Genomic DNA, 20,709 nt, shown 5'->3' with positions numbered 1-20,709 from the left:
GACTTTTATATAGTATTTTAGCAAAAAGTGTCATTTTTAGCGTGACCTCGGCACGGACACTTTTGACGAGGGACTGTATATATCGGGAATAAGGCAAGCGGTCGTCACGTATCGTCACGTGTCGCCGCGGCACTAGCGTGGTGAGGAACCTTAGGTTCCTCACCTACCCCCTAATTCTAAACAATAAGCTTTATTAACCAACATCACTATAACCCTACTCAAGTAGTCGTTATTAGTAAGTCACCCTATATAACCAACACTAATCAGTGGTTGAATATACAGTCAACTATAGAGCAGCTAGGTTATTAACAGAAGAGATAATCTTATATAGGGGTGCTATATGCGCTTATATGTATAGATCCCAGCGATACTATACTACCTTAGACTTGCGGAAAACTAGTAACAGAAGTGTTATTGAGTACTAGGAGATACCAAGTTGCGTCTATTATGTAGAACAATCACGTTTATAAAGATTTGGTCGAGTACTTTAGGTTAGAAGTGTTACTAAACCTAAAGTCCTAAGTTGACGTCCGAAACGCGTTAAACAATATCTTAAATTGCCCACCTTTAGATAGCAAACCTACGAGATTCTATAAAACCGAAAATCCTGCCTATCTTTAATATATAACACCTTGTCGATTCTACCTACTATAGCGTTAATCTATTTAAAGAAGTATAAGAAAGATATTAACCTGGAGATATAGGACAGAGCTATAACTAACTTTATAACCGCCAAGTAATAGAACCTAAATAGATTCTTAGTATACTGTATAGAACACTATAAAGACAGCAAATATAATAATACCGCGCTATAGTATTATATAAAGGAGGACTTTATTAGATAGATAAAGGAAACATAGGTTCCTATAAATAAAGATATTATATAGGACTTCCGTAACTTCCTTTAAGAGTATAGAGTATTTGTCCCTATAGATGGGGGTAGTATTAAAGACAATATTTAGGAACACGTTATTAATATAAAGGAAGAGTATAAATAGACTCTATAAGAGATTAAGCACTAACTATATACTATAAAGAAGCTTAAATTATAATAGAACCTAAGTAATACACTACTAAAGACACGTTCTAACTCTATTGCTCTAGGCATAAGTTCTAATATTCTATATCTATCACCTTTACCTCTATTTTTAACTCCCCTATATTAACTAGCTTAACCTATAGCCTTAATTAACAACCCCTAATAAGCGTAAGATCCCCTTACTTCGCGGTCTAATAACCTTTAAACTCCGCCAACTAGATCTATATTACTATTGTAGCCTATAATATAATACAGCCAAACACTAATTAGAGGCACCTTAAAAATACTTATAGAGCTTATAAAGCTCTATTTAGAATAGGAGAAGAAGTTTAGCGGAGAACTGTATAATATCCTTAATTTAAAGTTACGTATCTTCTACGACTATTGCTAGAAGGTTAGACTAGAACCTAATTAATACTATATTACTTATTTAGTTATGCTTAAGGGCCGAGCTAGTACCTTCTATTATAATCGTTTGGTAGGAAAAGGATATAATTTTAACCGAATAATATATAAAATAAGATACTACTTTAAAATAGAGGAGAATAAGCAGCAGTATATGTTAGAGTAGAGAGAGACTACCTTCCTAAAAATTATTGCTATAAACCTAGGTGCCTCTTAACTTAATTATCTTTAAAAGCTCTTTAATCAACTTTAGATAATTTAGCGTGGTTTATCTAAATTATATTAAGAGAACTTTAGCTTACGCGATTAAGTTATTAGCGTATATTAAGGTGTTAAAGAATATAACCTTACTCTCTTTAACCCTATAAGTACTTATAAAGGAGTGTATACTTAATTAAGATCCTCTATTAGCACTACCCTACGCTCTTAAAAAGTATAGTAATTTAACGCCTAACTCTAACCTACTTTAATTGACCTAGCTGACTAACACGATTATAACTAAACTGATTAAATATATAGTAGTTATAGTAGGGGATATAGTAGAGGGTATAATTAATGTTAACTATAAAGCAATTATAGAGGTCCTTATAGAGGTTTATTTTGTAATAATTAGTAGAAGAAATACTACGTTTATAAGAAGCCAAATTGCTAGTTAACTAGATACCCCCTTAATAGATAAAAGAAGGCATATAATAAGTTTCGCTAGAGTATATAAAACGTTAGAAACTAAGAAGTTACTATAGCCTACTTCTAAAGCTTTTTGGTTTAATATAAAGGCGAAGAAGATCTTAAGGGTAAAATTAATGAGGCTGAACAGCTCCTTATGGATATAGAAATTAAGGACTACTCTTTTAACTAATACTTTACTAAGTATAGTAAGGTAAATGGCGCACAAACCATTGCTATCCTTAATGACTAATCTATACTCTATTCTATTATAAGGTTAAATATCTTTAATAAGCTAAAGGAAAGTTCCGCGTTCTTTTTTAATAATAAATACTCGGCAAACGTCTTTTATAGTATTATGCCAGATACTAGAGCCGCAGGAGTATCTATAGCAGGAGAACCTTAAGTCTAAGCTCTTTAGTAGCTTAATAGTTCTATCTAGATTAACTAATTAACGGTAGGCTAATATACAATTCGCTTTAGTAAGGGTACTATAATCTCTTTTGGCACAATTAAGGTCTAAACCCCATTAGGATATATCACTTTCTATATTATTCCCGCGAATACCCCGTTCCTATTCTATATCTAAGATATAGATAAATTAGGTATTAAGCTTAACAACCTTAAGAATATACTTGTTTAGGGAGATAATTAGGTGCCCGTCGTACGCAAGTAGGGTCACCCTTAGTTGCTCCTTTAATAGCCAGAAAGGAGCGTTGCTTAGAGTCACTTAACCAAGTTAGAGCTATATTAACTATATCGTCGTTTTAGCCACCTATCCGTTTACTAACTACTTAGGGTTTTTTAATAAGCAGGTTATAAAGTTAAGGTTAAGGCAATTAAACATCTTATAAAGTACTATTATTACTACTAAATAAACCAGAAGTCCCCCGGCCGATTTAAGTTTACCCTTAAAAATAACTACAACTTTAACTTCTATATTATTATAGATGTTATATATCTTAGCGGCAAGCCAGTACTCTAAGTTATTAACTTTTTAACCTCCTTTTAAGCCGTACGCTTTTTAAAAGATATATTAGCTAGGAATATATAGGATACTCTTTAATTATACTAGATTAATGTCTACCTAGAACCCCCTAATTAAATTGTTTATAACATAGGAAAGAACTTCTTATCTATAGAGTTTCGATAATAGGTAAAGGTAATAACAATTAAGGTTAAGGAAGTCCCTGTTAAGGTATATAATGGTGTTAAAAAGGTAGAATAATACCATACGCCATTACGCCGCATATATAAGATTATTTCTTTAAAACTAGAGGGTACTAGCAAAGAGCTTATCCTATAAATGGCTGTTAAGGCTGTTAATAATACCGCTAGCCCAGATGGGCTTATACCTACATTACTAGTCTTTAGCGCTTACCCTTAAATAACTAACAATTCTCTACTATCTCCCTCTATTATGCAATAAGCTAAGGCGATTTATAAGGTAATAAAAGAGGTATAACGTCTCTACACTACGCGCCAGGTTAATAACGTACTAGGAATAAGAAATAGCCCAAATACCTTAATTATACTTAATCTACCACTCTAATCTAAGGTATGCGTATGGCGTAAAAAGGGAGGATAGTTAGGCCTATATAAACTTATTATAATTAATAGTTAGACTTATACTTTTTAGATACCCCATAAACCTACTTAATTCCATTTAACTGTCATTAAGCCTTACTATAAAGATAATAGTTCTAAGCCTTTATAGGATACCCCAGAAGATACCCTAGAAGATACCCTAAAGGAGAACCACAATTAATGTGCCCTAGAAGGCAACTATAACCCTAATATAACTATAGTAGATACGCCGCAACTATGACGCAGTAGAGGTCGCCCGAAGGGATTACAAAACTGCTAATACCTTATCAATTTTAAAGAGCAACTCATTACCACCATCAAGAATAGAGTTAAGCTATTAATGGCCTTTATAATAGCTAAAGAGAAGGCTAACTTTAAGCTCGTAAAATAGCTTTAAAAGAAAGGCCGTATTATAACTTTAGAAGCTCCTTTCTAAGCATCTAATAAGTAGGAGATTAACGGTCTTATTATAAGAAAAGTCTTTAAGTTTAAGAAGTATAACCCTACTAAGTTTAATAGGGTTCGCATATTTAGGTTAAGAATGATTAATAAGATTAAAGGTAAAGCTACCAATACCCCATTTAAGAAGTTAAGGCTAGTTATTTAAGGTTATAACAATAATAGTAAGGAAGTAATTTTTATATAATCCCCTATAATTTAACGAGCTAGTTAGCAAGTTATTATTGCGCTAGCTCCCTCTTTAATAAAGAATAGAATAGCGGTTTATTTATAAAATATTACCTAGGCCTATACCCAATCAGAGATACGCCTTTAGCGCTTAATACTAGCATACTTTCCAGAGCAAATTCGCCACCAATATCCCGAAGATACGATTATAGTTGTGCTTAAGCCACTATATAAAATCGTAAAGGCAGGAACTTATTACATCAGGAAAATATTCGCAGGATGAGATTTAAGTAGACTTTGGTTTTCGCGTTTCGCGTAATTAACATGCAATTTAATTAACTCAACACGCAATTAACCAACTTAACACGCAGTTAACCTACTTAATATACAATTTAACTAACTTAACACGCAGTTAACCTACTTAATATGCAATTTAACTAACTTAACATATAGTTAACCTACTTACATGCAATTTAACCAACTTAACACGTAGTTAACCTATTTAACATGTAATTTAACTAACTCAACACCGCAGTTAACCTACTTAATATACAATTTAACTAACTTAATACGCAGTTAACCTACTTAATATACAATTTAACCAACTTAACACGTAGTTAACCTACTTAATATATAATTTAACTAACTTAACACGCAGTTAACCTACTTAATATATAGTTAAACCTACTTAAATATCAATTTAACTAACTTAATATGCAGTTAACCTACTTAACAACTTTAAAAGCTAACTGTATAATTTCTTAACGTGCGATTAAGGTAAAGTTATATACTATATAAATTTAACTATTATATATAATCTTATACAATCTTATACAATCTTATACAATCTTATAAGTCTTTATTACTTGGAGGCTCTGCATAAGGCTCTACACGAAGCTCTACACGAAGCTCTGCGTACAGAGGCTCTGCACGAAGCTCTGCGCATAGAGGCTCTGCACAAAGCTCTGCACGAAGCTTCGCATTTAAGCGCTCTACACGAGGCTCTACACGAAAGCTCTGCGTACAGAAAGGCTCTGCACGAAGCTCATGCACGAAGCTCTGCACGAGGGTCTTGCGCGAAGGGTCTGCGCGAGGGTCTGCGCGAAGCTCTGCGTACAGAGGCTCTGGCACGAAGGCTCTGCGAAGGAAGCTCTGCGTACAGAGGCTTTGCACGAGGCTCTGCGCGGAAGGCTCTGCGTACAGAGGCTCTACACGAAGCTTCTTGCATCGGGTCCCCGCTATATTCCCGATAGCCTCTACACGTGGCCTCTAACCCTATGTAAGCCACCTTATTTTTTACCCTTCCTTCCTTCTTTATATCCCTCCCTACCTAGGGAGGCACCAGAACGGCAGCTAAGTAGAGGACCGTTGCTAGAACTAGGACGACCGTCGCCAGAACCAGATGACCGTTACCAGAACTAGACGACTATCGGCCAGCTAGACGACCGTTGGCCAGAACCAGACGACCGTTGCCAGAAGCTAGACGATCGTCGCCAGAAACCAGGACGACTGTTGCTAGCCAGACGACCGTTACCAGGAAACCAGACGACCGTCGCTAGCTAGACGGACCGTTACCAGAACTAGACGACTGTTGCTAGAACCAGACGACCGTCGCCAGCTAGACGACCGTTACTAGAACTAGACGACCGTTGCTAGAGCTAGACGACCGTCCGCTAGAACCAGACGACTGTCACCAGAACCAGACGACCGTCGCCAAGAACCAGACGACCGTCGCCAGCCAGACGACCGTTACTAGAACCAGACGACCGTTGCCAGAGCCAGACGATCGTCGCTAGAACCAGACGACCGTCGCCAGCCCAGACGACCGTTACTAGAATTAGACGACCGTTGCCAGAGCTAGACCGATTGTCGCCAGAACCAGACGACCGTCGCCAGCCAGACGACCGTTACTAGAACTAGACGACCGTCGCTAGCCAGACGACCGTTACCAGAACCAGACGACTGTTGCTAGAACCAGACGACCGTCGCCAGCCAGACGACCGTTACCAGAACTAAGACGACCGTCGCCAGAACCAGACGACCGTTTACTAGAACTAGATGACCGTCGCCAGAACCAGACGAACCGTTACCAGAACTAGACGACCGTTGCTAGAGCTAGACGACCGTTGCCAGAACTAGACGACCACCGTCGCTAGAACTAGACAACCGTCGCCAGAGCTATGACGACAACGACTAGCCAGCCAATACTATAAACGATTCGATCGATCAATCGAATTAAGGTAGCATAGACAGGTAGGCATAAACAGGTAGATGCTGACGGGTAGGTAGATGTAGACAGGTAGGTAGATGCAAGACAGGTAAGCAGATATAGATAGGCGGCAGGCAGACTGTAGATAGGTAAGTAGATGCGATGACTAGGCAAGCAGAGTATATAGATAGGTAGGTATATGTCTGACGGGTAGGTAGATATAAATAGGTAGGTAAATGCACGACAAGTAGATATAAGATAGGTAGGTAGATGCAGATAGGTAAGCAGATGCAGATAGGTAGGTAGATGCTAACAGGTAGGTAAATATAGATAGGTAGGTAGATGTAGATAGGTAGGCGATGTAAATAGGTAGGCGATGCAGGCAGGTAGGTAAGTCAATAGGTAGATAGGTAGAAGAGAACCATCGCTGTATTATATTAAATTATCTAAAATAATAATATTTATTTTGCTAGCCTTATAAATAGCTTTAAAATAGCTTTTATTTATTTAAAATATATTATTAGTATAAAAGAGGTAAATATAATTATGGTTGCCAAATGCGCAGATTACTAGCAGGTTGCGCGCAGGTTGCGCGTAGGCTGCGCGCAGGCTGCGTGTCAAAAAAACACGACATAGGCTAGTCGGTCGAGTTGCCAAATGCCCTCAACTGCGCGCCAATTGCGTCAACCACCAACCATTGAGGCCATTGAAAGGGTACCATATTTTGCCGATGTAGTAGGCTACTTATAGCAAGCACTATAAAGAGAAGCTTTTAATAACTACTTCTATATTTAATCCCTGCTTCCTTATTATAGCTATAGGAACTCCATTTGGAATCGTCGGCATATAAATAAACAATATAATTATCTTAGGAGATGACTAATTTTCAGCTCTTAAAGAAGATGAGCTAGTAAAGGTAAACCTTATAGTAAAGCCAAAGGAAAGACTTAATTTAATAATACCATTACTCTTTAATAGATGCATTATTTCCCTAAACAAGGATTCCATTGCCCTACGCCAGAAAGGTTAAGGCAAAAAGATTAACGTTATTAACGTTAATTCTTTAAAGTAAGGATATATAGAGTAACGCGCTTATGGAGCTTATATAGCTTCTATCTATTAACCTAAAGCTTTCTTTAATCTCTTTATTGCCGCCTAACACTAGGAACCAACTAAGGATAATATTTTTAACCTAAATAAGCGTCTTTCCTAGTAAATAAACTATCTTAATTAGGGACTACTCTATATGCCTATTAATCTTCCTACTACTAAGCTATTTGTGTTTATTAATAGATCGTTTATAAATAATAAAGATTTTAGCTCTTAGCTAGGATATAAAATTATTATAGCAAACGAATCTACTGAAGAGAATAACTTTATAATCTACGGCAATCTTATCTATTAGAGCTTAACTAAGAGTAAATATGTTACTTAAAGTGTTCTAGTGTTAGAGATATATAGAATAGTTAGTAGAGTTAATATAGCAATTACAATTGGAACTACCCTTAAGATAATTATAGATTAACTCAAACTTCCTATTATCCCTACAATTATATACACCAACTTATATTCCCTCTACGAGTGTTTAGTTAAGCTTAGTACTATAAAGGAGAAGCGCCTTATAATCGATATTATAGTACTTTAGTAGTTTTATAAGCGTTAAGAACTCTTTAAGATCTAATAGATTAATAGCTAAGATAACCCAGTAGATATAATAACGAAGGTAAACCCAAATAAGGCACTAGAGACGTTTGTTAATATAAATACTCTATATATGCGAGTTAAAGGTTAGGTTAAAAGGGAAATTTAAAGAAGTTAAAATCTTATAGAACTTTAACCGCCGGTTAAAGTTGTTTAATTAGTTAGATTCTTGCTAAGAGCGCTACACCTAATTAATTTAGGTGGTGGTATAGAGTTCTACTAACGCTATTTGTTAAGCTGGCCAATTAGGATTTTCTATCCCTAGGATGGAAAATCGCCATTAGCTTAGCTAAGAGCGGTAAGCGGAACTAATATCTTCGTATGAACCCGTACATCTACCTACGCTACCTCTTCCCCTTCATTTCTTCTTCTTCTTCTCCTTAGCTTTGTATCTTTATATGGTAGCAATCTATAAGTGTATATAGATGGTAACTACAAAAGAAGAGTTGCCAGTGTCGGGAATAAGGCAAGCGGTCGTCACGTGTCGTCACGTGTCGCCGCGGCACTAGCGTGGTAAGGAACCTTAAATTCCTCACCCACCCCCTAATTCTAAATAATAAGCTTTATTAACCAATATCACTGTAACCCTACTCGAGTAGTCGTTATTGGTGAGTCACCCTATATAACCAATAGTATAACTCTATTACGTATATTAGTTATAACGTATTCCACCACCAAGCTGGCAGAACCACCGAGCCAGCAAGTCCATTTCCCTACTAAAAATCGTAAAAATCATAATATAATATCTTAACAACCACTTAATAATAAATTTTAAAAATTTATATTTAGACTTTCATATACGCTTTGCAGCTTCTATTAAAGTTGCATAATAATTAGTTTAGTAGTTTTTAAGATATAGTAATTTGGCTATATTTTGGCCCCCAAATTATAATATTTTAAAAACCACTCAACTAATTACTATACAACTTTAATAGAAGCTGCAAAGCGTATATAAAAGTCTAAATATAAATTTTTAAAATTTATTATTAAGTGGTTGTTAAGATATTATATTGTGATTTTTACGATTTTTAGTGGGGAAATGGACTTGCCGGCTCGGTGGTTCTGCCGGCTCGGTGGTGGAATACGTTATATATATTTATATTATATAAAGGCTTTATATAAAACTTTGTATATAGAGGCTCTGCGCAAAGCTCTGTACAAAGCTTTTATATAGAGCCTCCGTAGTAGAGCCGTCGTACGCAGAGCCGTCGTGCAGAGCCTCCGTACGCAGAGCTTCGTGCAGGGCCTTAGTAAATATATTTCTGTTTCTTTAAATCATATATTGGCTCTCCTTTACGAAGGCGCACGACTGTGAAATCCGTCCATTTTCACCGGTTGCCCAAGCGAGGATTTTTCCTAGCGAACCCCACTAAACTCTCCTCGCCCCACCAACCTTAATTAATTACATTTTCAGCATTTTTGCTATGGGAAAGCATGCTACGGACGTCGATAAGGCCATCTTCTTAACTTACTTGCTTTATGTTCATTAAGCTGAAGCTGCGCGCAGAGCAGGGCTTGCTAAATCGACTGCTACGGATATCAAGAATGCCGCTGCCGACGTTTAGGACGCAACGGAGGCTACAAAAAGAGGGCATTCCCCTACTTGAGCACATTGGTAACTCTCTTGAAATGAACGCAATTAAAGGGGTATGGATGCCATTAAGAATAGAGATTACATAGCAGTGGAATGCCCCACATATGATAGAATGGACTAATCGCGCGTGGAGAGCAGAGTGGGAGAAGTTTCCGCAAGAGAGGATACGTGCTTTAGTTACGAGAATGGCCGCTATCAATAACCTTATTACAGAGTTTGAAGGAGGGAATGAATTTCATGGTTAATACTTTATTTTATATACAATTTACTATAGTCTCTTTGGTGTTCTAGATTCGCGTGCGTAGCCAATTAAAAATGGACGGATTTCACCGTCGCGCGCCTTCGTATGTAGTTTAGTTGAAATTTTATGGATGCCAAGCCTTACCCAGATATTATCCGGATATTATCCGATATCCGGGCTATCCTCGGATATGATCATTATCCGCCTGACTAGATAGGATAATCTATCCTCCGCAGGTCTGGTCCCGCACGTTCGCGTAGTGCACCTACCAACGATTCACCGAAGTCTGATTTATAAGATAAAGATAAGCAACCTATCAGATTCGTTAGGGATCTTGGCGTAGGCTGAAGCTGAGTCACATGTAGCACCAACAAGACAAGATAGGCATTAGTATTTCATCTCTGCCTAGGCTGCAACGGGTTGAATAGTCCTTTCTCTGCACGCAACCCGGTGTCAAAACTACTAGACTTTACACCGACGACAGCGATGACTTCAACCGCTCCTGGGCCCCATTTTGGCCCCACGGCTGAAAGTTCACGACTGGCACTCCTAAACACAGCGCAAGACACAAAAGCTGTTTTTTTGGTACCACCCACAAGCCTAGGTTTCCAGGGCGAGCCACTGTCAAATAGGCAAGTTTCGACTATTGATTCTATCCTCCCAGCTTCAGAGTCCGGATCGGAGCGCAATATCACCTATTGCAGGCCGCCGGACCCATATCCGTCAAGTAAAGAGGGTAGTAGGGCAACTGATCCCGAGAGTAAGGGGCAGAATCATCAGATATGGGCAGCTGCTCATGAAATCGGACCTGAAAGGGCACCACAAAAGACAAGGCGGTGCATTGTATGCGATGAAGACATGTCAGAGGATCACTTCCCATCGCAAGTGACCCAGCATTGTAGTCACGACACATACACCTGCAAGTCATGCATCCAAGCCTGGCTGGCCTCGCAGCTTCAACAAAGAGGATGGGACATGATTGTATGTCCAGAGTGTTCTAGCCGTCTGCATCAAGATGATATGCAAAATCACGCGGATAGAGACACGTATGACAGGTGCGTTAAACAAATCTAGAATGGGTTTTAATGCACACTAGTATTTAAGTATTGACTGTAAGCAGGTATAGTATACTCGCTAAGCGTGCAGCCTTCAGCGCAAATCCTAGTGTCCGCTGGTGTCTTCGTGCAGGCTGCACATCTGGTCAGATTCACAAGCCGACAGTTGATGGTCCAATGTTTGAATGTCAGGACTGTCATTCCCAATTCTGTATAGTACATAACGTGACCTGGCACACTGGAGAAACCTGTGAGCAGTATGAGCACCAACATAAGAACGAGGTCAAGAAAATAAATAAACAGCGCAAGAAGTCAGAAAACTGGAAGATCACTTGGACAAGATTATGTCCACAATGCAGGGCGCCGATTCAAAAGACCGGAGGTTGTAAAATGATGCTTTGTAAGTTCCCTTGTTAGGGGTTTTGCAAATTGTTTTGCTGCAGGGTTTGCAAGGACTTATTGCGAAGCTAACATACCAATAGGTAGTAAATGCTCCTATCGTTTTAAATGGAACAAAGCTTTAAAGTACACTCAAGGGGAAGACGATTGCGATATGTCAAAGCAGCTCCTTGGGAGTTTTAGGTCCAAGGTCATTCATTGGATATACCAGCCAACAAAAATCCAAGAATTTTGGGATGCAACAAAGCAGGGAGGAGCTTTTGTTATATTAGTCCCTAGTCAATATCTTATACGACTGGTAAAGAGGCGTAGATAATATTATAGCTTATTATTTCTAGCCTTTATAGCTAGTAAATCACAATATAAATATTATAAATAGTAGTACTAAAAATTAATAAGTGTTATCTATCTATCGTAGTTACGTAAGGGGATTTTTTTTTATAACTATATAATTGGGAGGTATAGGGCTATAAGGTCACTCTAGGGCCAGTTCTTAGCAGTTGTACTAGTACCTAGCACTTAAATCTGCTAAGGATTTGCCTTAAAGCAACTAAATGTCCCTAACTATAAGCCTATAGCTATAAAGCTATCTAACTATAATAGTCGCACTAAAGTAGGTTTTTAGCGGTTTTGCTAGTTCCTAGTACCTATTAAAGAATTACCTTAAAGCGCTATCTATATATAATATATACTAAGTATAAAGGATAGTAGGTAAGAAAAGTAAATTAGCTATATAGTAATTACGTTTAATATTCGCAAATATTATAGGAGGTTTTAGTATTATATATTACTAAAATAGATACTATTAAGTAATATATAAACGCTAGTATCTATCTATCGCAGTTATATAAGGGAATATAATTTTTTTTAACTATATAATTAGGAGGTATAGGGCTATACGGCTACTCTAGGGCTAGTTTTTAGCGGTTTTGCTAGTACCTAACTCTTAAATATACTAAGGATTTGCCCTAAAGCGACTAAATATTCTTAAGCAAAGCTCTTACACCTAATAAGATACTACTACATTCTGCTATATTCTGCTATATTACCGTATTCTACTATATTCTACTATATTATCGCATTTTACTATTTTTTATAGACCCTAACTTACAGACATAGCAATAATTAGTTAGTTAATTACAGTTATATTCAATTATATAGTAACATAACTAATCGAATTATAATTGCACCTAGTGATTTTGTTACGTAGATATAATAATATAATTATCCGCGGTAAGAATAGGTAGTAGTAATAAGAGAGCTATAGTGTTAAGTACTAGATCTAGCGCATATATCGCTAGTAGTAATCTATATATCTATACGTAGCTCTAAACTAATTAAAATATATACAATATACGTCTATATGGGCCTGTAGAAGAGTAAGCGTATATAACGCGTCGTGGGTACTATATATAGCTCCCTTACCTTTTTATCTACTACTAATCTGCCTTACCTTTACTACCTACGCTTTAAGCTATACCTCCCTTAGCTAATTCCTCTATACCACCTGCTACCCAAAAGAGAACCCATAAAGAAGCCACTACTAGCTCAATACTCAGCGATTACGATTTGCGTAAGTTTAATGATGTTATAGCTGCTCGCGAGGATCCTAATTACTAGATTAGTGAGCCACTACTAAAGCGACGGTGCGCCCGTGAGGATGAGGCTCTTTAATCATTCGCCCTTAATAAGGCTTTAGTAGGCTTACTAGTAAGAGGCAAATTAAAACAAGAGCTCTCTTACTGTAAGTGGTGTTCCAATCATGGTGTTATAAAATCTTCCTTAAGTATAACTGCTTTCCGTTAACACCTTAAGAATATATATAGAATCCTTACTATACTAAAGCGATTTAAAGTTAATATGAATACCAAAGCTATACTTACTACATTATTTAATTAATAAGCTAAGAAATAAGTAACTACCCGTGGCGTTTTAATTTTCGTAAACTTTAACTAACACTACCTCGCTAGCTTGGTGGTTGCTAGTACAGTATATAGGCTACTAAGGAACCTGTTACAGTGCTGTAATAAAGTAGACTAAATAACTACGTTATGGTATAAAGAGGGGAAGAAGGTAGAAAGGGGGTATTGTATACAAATAGTAGGGCCGGCCGCTAAGTCGCTAGTGGTGGGCCAGCCAATAGTAGGGAATAGTACGAGACAGTATAAAATAGTATGCGTTAGGTTAGTGCCGTAACAGTACTCCTCTCCCCTAGATGGTTTGGTCCCTAAACTAAATAAATAACTTAAAAATAGGCAGTGTACGGGGTTGTTTATTTTCTACCGTAAAGATATTAGTTCCGCTTACCGCCCTTAATTAAGCTAATAGCAATTTTCTATGCCGGGCATGGAAAATCCTAATTGGTTAGTTTAGTGAGTAAGGTCGGTAGAACTCTATACCGCCACCTAAATCGGTCCGTATGGCGTTTCTTAGCAAGAATTTGGCTAATTAGACAACTTTGACCGCCGGTTAAAGTTCTATAACATCTTAACTACTATAAATTTTAATGCGGTGGTCGGCCGCGACCTTAGCGTGACTTTTCCTTATCTTATACCCAGTCTAGGGGTCCTAGCTTCTTAGGGTGTTGCTTATAAAAGCGCTGTATAGCTTATTCGCAACCCTTTAGGTCTTCCTCTAGCTGCTAGGTTATATCCTTATAATATTTCCATTTAATCTTATAAGTTAGGCCCTAGGGGTCTTCGTTATATATATTAAGGATTTTCTTAAACTCCTATTTGTCTTCTATATTGCTATTATTATCTCTCTCTACTACTCGTCCTTGTATATTACAGCGCTTTATAGTATTAATATTTGCTTAGCCAGGGATCTCTTTAGTAGCCTAGAGGCGGACCTTAGATGTATAAAAGGATTTATTTACTTAGATGTGGTCCGGGAGGTCTATTATAACTGCCCTTTAGTATACTACGAGTACGGGGTATAGGCCGTCCCATTTATTGTCCCATTTCTTCTTAGGTCTGTTTGTCTTTATATTTTCTAAGCTAACTATAACTATATTACCTTCATAGAATAACGCGCTCTCGTCCTTATAGGTATTAGTATTATCTTTATAGCGTTGCTATAAAATCCAGGCTAGGGCCTTAAGCTATATTAATATCCGCTTAAAGCGGTTGGCCACAGAGTTTACGTAGAAGAACTCCTTCTTTGCTTGTGCTAATAGTGTCGGTAGGTAGGGGCCAGCAGGCTTAATTCTAAGGTGAGGGTTAAAGCCATAATTTGCAAAAAACGGGGAGATGCCTATGCTCTCGTTGACTTGGTTATTCGTGGTAAACTTAGTAAGCGGTAGGTAGTTAACCTAGTCATCCTATATAAAGCTAACAAAAGCATAAAGGTATTTATTTACGGCGGCGTTAATAATTTTGGTTTAGCCGTCCGTTTCTAGGTGCTAGGCTAAGCTTAGTTGCAAGGTTATCTTAAGGTATTTACTTAGTTATCGCTAAAAGTCGCTAATAAATTATATGCCGCGATTGGAGATAATTGTGCTTAGTGCACCATGGAGCTTATATACGTTATTAATAAAGCCATTAACTAACTCCTTTATTAAGAGTCCTGTTACTAGAACGAGGTATTACATTTTAGTTAGGCAGTCTATAATAATAAGGATATATTTATATACCTTGCCATAGCGTTAATATACTAGCAGCGTTATAATATAGTTAATTAAGATATCGGTCTATAGGCGGGCGGGTAATTCTAGTAGCTTTAGGAAACCGGGCGGGGCAGAATAGGGGGTCTTAGTGCGAAAGTATAGGGCATAGTCTTTAATAAAGGTAGCTATAAACTGGGAGATTCCTAGCCACTAGTATGTTTGGTTTAAGAAGTTAAGAGTCTTAACCCGGCTAGGGTAACCAGCGGGGCCGCTGCTATAAGAGTAATAGGTAATTTCTAGGCGGAGGTCTAGGGCGTTAGGGATAAAGAGACGTTGGTGGAAGTAGATCTATCTGTCAATAATACTATATTCTAACTTATTATAATAGAGTAATTTCCTAATTTTCTTTAGCTAATGGCGAGCTTTCCAATTACGTAGGGCTATTACTATATCTCTTATAAGTTCGTTCTCCTAGTATTCTAGCTAGATTAACTTATCTAGTAACTTTTCGGCTATTTTAGGGTCTAGAGCGGCTATAAACTCCGCGTTATTAGAGTTACGGGACTTATATAGTAATTCTTCTAAGATTATAGGGTTAACTTTCTAGGGCGGTATAATAACTTAGGCTTAGTGGCGGAGGCGTTTATTATTAGCGTCCTTAGGCCTTATTCCTAGTAGCCGGCTTAGGGCGTTAGGGAGCGTGGCTTTGCTGCTAGGTCTATATATAATTACAAAGTTAAACTATAAAAGGAACTCTGCCCACCGGACTTAGCACTAGTTTAGCTACTTAGTAGTTATAAACGTCTATAGATTCTTATAGTCGGTAATAATTTTAAACAGCTCCTTAGTCCCTTATAGCTTAGGACACTATTTCTCTAAAGCCTTAACAATAGCTAGGAGTTCTTTATCGTAGATCTTATAGTTATATTCCAGCGCGGAGTGCTTTACAAAGAAGAATGCGACCGGTTTTAATTTTCTATTATTATTATACTGGGAAAGGACTCCGCTAGAAGCCTAATTCAATACATCTATCTCTACTACTGTTTTCTTCGTATAGTTATAGTATGCTAGTATTAGTGCTGAAGTAAAGGCTCCCTTAAGGGCCTTAAACGATTTAGCTTATTCTGGTCCCCATAGCCATCTAATATCCTTCTTTAGAAGTTTTATTATAGGTGTAGTAATAGCAGAGTAGCCTTAGATAAATCGTTAGTAGAAGTTCGCGAAGCTAAGAAATTATTATAGTTCTTTAATTAATATCGGGTCCTTCCATTCCTATAAGGCCTATATCTTCTTAGGGTCCATAGTTATACTATTAGTTAAGATAATTAAGCCGAGGTATTTTGTTTTAGTAGAGTAGAACTTAGACTTATTAATATTAATCTAAAGTCTAACATTGCCGAGTTTTTAGATGACTTCATTTACATACTTAGTGTACTCGGCGCGTGTTTTAGAAAAGATAAGAATATTATTAAGGTAGGCAGTATAGTAGTCGTTAAGGGCGTTATATAGAATATAGTTAATATAGTTCTAAAATATAGCGGGTGCGTTATAGAGGCTAAATAGTATAACTAGTATCTTATAGAGTCCGAACCAGGTAATAAATACTATAAGCTACTTATAGCCCTCTGCAATCCGGATCTAGTTAAACGCAGTAATTATATCAAGTTTAGTAAAGTACTTAGCGCCATAAAGTGCGTTAAGTGTCTTGCGGATTAGTAGCAGTAGGTATTAATTCTTAATAGTAACTATATTTAGGCCTTAGTAGTTATAGTAGATTTATACACCACCACTAGGCTTAGTAGCGAGGAGGAGTAGTATAGTAGCTGGTAAGGTCGATTTGCGGATAAAACCCTTATCTAGCATCTTATTAATCCACTTCTTTATACACCTAAGTTTAGCAGGTAAGAGTGGTCTATTTTTATAATATAGGGCCTAGTTTCCAGGGGTAATCTTAATTTTATAGTCCCATAGTTGGTAAGGGGGCAGCTTATCTATATTCTTAGGGAGGAAGTGCTTAATATATTTACTAAACTCCTTTAGTAGGCGTTATAAAATATCTTCGCGGGTTAATCCTAGTTTACCTTTTAGGAATTTTTTAATATCGGTATTAACTATCTTCTGATGTAAAAGCTTGGGTTTAGTTTTTAGATTTATTTTAAGGAAGTTGTAAAAATAGGGGGGGAGCGCTTTACGGGCTTCCTTTATTGTATAGTCGCCTTCTACTAGCTAGCAGAAAGACCTTTTTAATAGGTTCGGTACTTCTATTAGGCCTATAGGCAGCTCTTTAAGCAGCTATTAGTGCTTATCTTATTTAACCAGTTCTACTAGCTCCGCTATATAGATCCTTATTACCTTTATATCTTTTTATTTATAGAACTGGGTAAAATTAATAGTATAGGTATATTTAATATTGTCCAGGTTAAGGTATATCTGGCTCTCTAGTACTACGGCTAGGCTAGTACAGCTTAGTTAGCCCAGGGGGGCAGAAATAAGGCGGCGGCCCTATATGGTACGCGCAGGAGACGGGTATAAGGTTAGGCGTTACAGTGGCGCGGTTTTTATTATCCGGGTCTTAGTAGTTCTATAGCTAATCCTTACTATAACGCGAGCTGTTGTGTGCGCATATAGCATATAGCTTAGTTCTAGGTATTAGGCTAGGCGGCTAGGGTTTAAATAGTACCTGGGTTAGGGTTAGTTTCTTAGTAGTAGCGGCATAAAGCGGACCTTCTTCCTTGGTCTTAGCAGGGCTAGCTAGCCCATTATTTTAGTCTTAAGTGCTAGGTTAGTCCAGTTTTCCACTATCTCATTTCTTTACAGCTGTATAGGCTCCCCTTTATTAGGAACGTCTTTTACTATTAGGGCTTTATATATAGTCCTAGGCACTAGGCTTAGTAGTACTAAGTGTCTATATAGGGCGTCCCTACTAACGTCGGCTATCCCCTACAGGAGGTAGTGCCTAGAGTAGTAGTTTAAGTTAAAGCAGATCTTGAGTTTCCTAAAGCTAGGACGGGGCTTATGCTTCTAAAGCCAGGGCATACCTAGGATAATTAGGGTAGTAGGCGAGAGTTTAGTAATAAAAAAGAGTATGGCTTTAGTATAGAGGCCGATTAACATTTAGGCGGTAAAGTAGTCCGTAATAAGCGAAGTTAGAATACTATCTACGAGGCGTAGTGGCCTAGGTGCTAGCAGCTTCTTAGTTATAACGTTATACTTTCTTATAATAGACTCTATATTAGCAAATACTATTATAGTACTACCGGAGTCCACTAGGCTTACTATATTAATATAAACTTAGGGGTATAGATTACGTAATAAGGAGAGTTAGGTTTAAACAAGGATTAATTTTTTGTTACTATTTATTAATCTAAGATTAAGTGGCAGTTTACTAATAGAAAGGACTAATTAATCTAGTAATAGGGACCTAATCTTCTCGTCTTCCTCCTTATATGGTTTAGACCCTTAGGCGCAACTTAGTCTAAGGGTCTACCTTTTAACAACTAGGGTATAGGGCTGTCTTAGCAGGGCGGTCCAGTGTCCATCTAGCTGGCGGTGTCTATCTTTATTTCAGTCGGGGTATAGGAAGATAATACCTCACCAATAACATGGCCGTGTTCGTATTCGCTAGCGTAAAGTCGCTAATACTAGGCATTATTAACGGGTTAGGCTCCTATATAGGGCATAGTTTAGAGTAACTGAGCTATAGGGTTAAAGGGGGGGGGTCGTCCGCCGCGGCCATAATAGGCTCCACGGTCGCCGCGTCTATAATAGACTTCACGGTCGCCACGTCCGCGGTTATTTATTTACGTCGTTTAATAGGGTAGTATTAGGACTAGGTTTACTGTCTTAGCGGGGTTATAGGCATCCTTTTAATAGCTGGGCAGGCTATAGGCAAGGCATAGTCTATTATTAACACGGCGCTTATACTCTATGTCTAAGATTCTATTAAGGTCCATAGGTTCTCTAGTTATTGCTAGGGTTAGGGTTAACATAAGGGTAGAGGCTTAGGCAGGTAGGCGGTGGTTAGCGTTCTTCTTAAGGTTGGCTTAGTATGTATAGTTTACAAAGTTCTTAGCAAATATATCCATCTGCTTACTCTAACCTATATAGTCACTATTATTAATTTTATAGGCTAGTTTAAGTACTAGCTCTTCTATCTTTAGAGAGATAAACTTTTAGAGTAGGTCCACCTTCTGTTTATCTATCTTCTTAGCGCGGACTATTAGCTTATTAAGCTCTCCCTTCTAGGACTAGTAATTACGCTCGCCTTAGGGGAAATAGTTAAGCTTATTCTTTGCAACCTAGGTTATATTAAGGACCTCATAGTAGGCAGTAAGGTCTTTAAGCATATCTTCCTTAGTAGGCCATTTCCACGCAAATATATTATTTGGGTTCTTGTGTATAAGCTCTAGGCCCTACTTAATAAACTCATAGGCCTTATCCTCTAGCATATCCGAGATATAAAGGATCTAGGACTAAACTATGTTAAAGTAGTCCCAGTCCTAGTTAAAGACTCCCTTAATCTTAATATGCCAGGTTTTAAAATTAGCTTATTATTCTAGCGGGGTGCCTTTTCCGCTAAATATTAGCGGGTCTTTAGATCTCTATTTTTTCTGCTAGGTTACTACCATTATTATAGGGGTTAATTGTTTTAGAACGGTAATAGTCTCTNCNTAGGAGTTAATAGTTCCTATCTAGGAAGTAATAAGGGCACTAAGGTTTTCGTTAGCTTTCTTATTAGCGGTGTTTATATTATATATACACTATAGTCCTACTTTAATATTATTAAGGAACTCATTAGTATAGTTAACAAGGGTAAGGTAAGCTTTGCTAGGCTTAAAGGTCTTAAAGTATAGTAGGGAGCGGCGGATTATCCACGCGATATTGGGGTATGTCTCTATAAATAGGTCTATAAAAACGTCGCAGGGGTTCTAGGTTTTAGCCATTTCGGCGTTATTAGTATTACCTATTTAGGCGCTAGGTAAAAACTAAGGATTGTTCTAGGACTATACTAGGGACGTATTAGTTTTAGTAGAGGCGCGTATAGGTCGCGATTACTCTAGGGTAGAGGTCAATTAGCTAAAGTATAGGGAATTAGTGATTGCGACAGGGCCTAAATTAAAAATACTATAAACTGTCACAGTGCTGCAATAAAGTAGACTAAATAACTACGTTATAGTATAAAGAGGGAAAGAAGGTAGAAAGGGGGTATTGTATACAAATAGTAGGGCCGGCCGCTAAGTCGCTAGTGGTGGGCCAGCCAATAGTAGGGAATAGTACGAGACAGTATAAAACAGTATGCGTTAGGTCAGTGCCGTAACAGAACCCAGAAAATCACGATATATTTACTACTTCTTTTTATAAGGCCCTCGCTGTACTACAATTCTATTAGCCTTATTGTAGGCCCTTATAACTTTACGCGTATTTATTTCTTTACGCTTCTAGGCCTTAATTACCTTATTAGCAGCCTTAGCTATAACCGCAATTGCTAGGCTACTATATATAAACTTTTCGTACGGAATATGCTATGTATCCTCATCCTCCTCCTAATCTAGTAGATTAGCTAGTACTGCAAGCGTACA

The 20,709-nt window shown here is 37.6% G+C and overlaps 1 protein-coding gene across 1 annotated transcript; it reads left to right on the top strand.

Moving 5' to 3' along the window:
- The first annotated feature begins 10,483 nt into the window (after window positions 1–10,483).
- K441DRAFT_604335 (uncharacterized protein) lies at window positions 10,484–11,848 on the top strand. Its single transcript, XM_067645337.1, has 3 exons — window positions 10,484–11,124; window positions 11,190–11,524; window positions 11,607–11,848. Exons 1-3 carry the CDS (start codon window positions 10,556–10,558, stop codon window positions 11,837–11,839), a joined length of 1,137 nt encoding a protein of 378 aa, XP_067507897.1. The 5' UTR covers window positions 10,484–10,555; the 3' UTR covers window positions 11,840–11,848.
- Window positions 11,849–20,709: the final 8,861 nt, after the last annotated feature.

Source organism: Cenococcum geophilum (assembly GCF_001692895.1).
Source record: "Cenococcum geophilum 1.58 unplaced genomic scaffold K441scaffold_7, whole genome shotgun sequence".
NCBI classification, from domain to species: domain Eukaryota; kingdom Fungi; phylum Ascomycota; class Dothideomycetes; order Gloniales; family Gloniaceae; genus Cenococcum; species Cenococcum geophilum.
Note: the sequence above shows the minus strand (reverse complement) of the source record. Positions and strands in the feature narration are given on the sequence as shown.

Coding starts and splice junctions, on each gene's coding strand:
- K441DRAFT_604335 (XM_067645337.1), top strand. CDS start 10,556: ATGACTTCAACCGCTCCTGGGCCCCATTTTGGCCCCACGGCTGAAAGT. Junction 11,125..11,189: donor GATAGAGACACGTATGACAG/GTGCGTTAAACA, acceptor GACTGTAAGCAG/GTATAGTATACTCGCTAAGC. Junction 11,525..11,606: donor AGGTTGTAAAATGATGCTTT/GTAAGTTCCCTT, acceptor ACATACCAATAG/GTAGTAAATGCTCCTATCGT.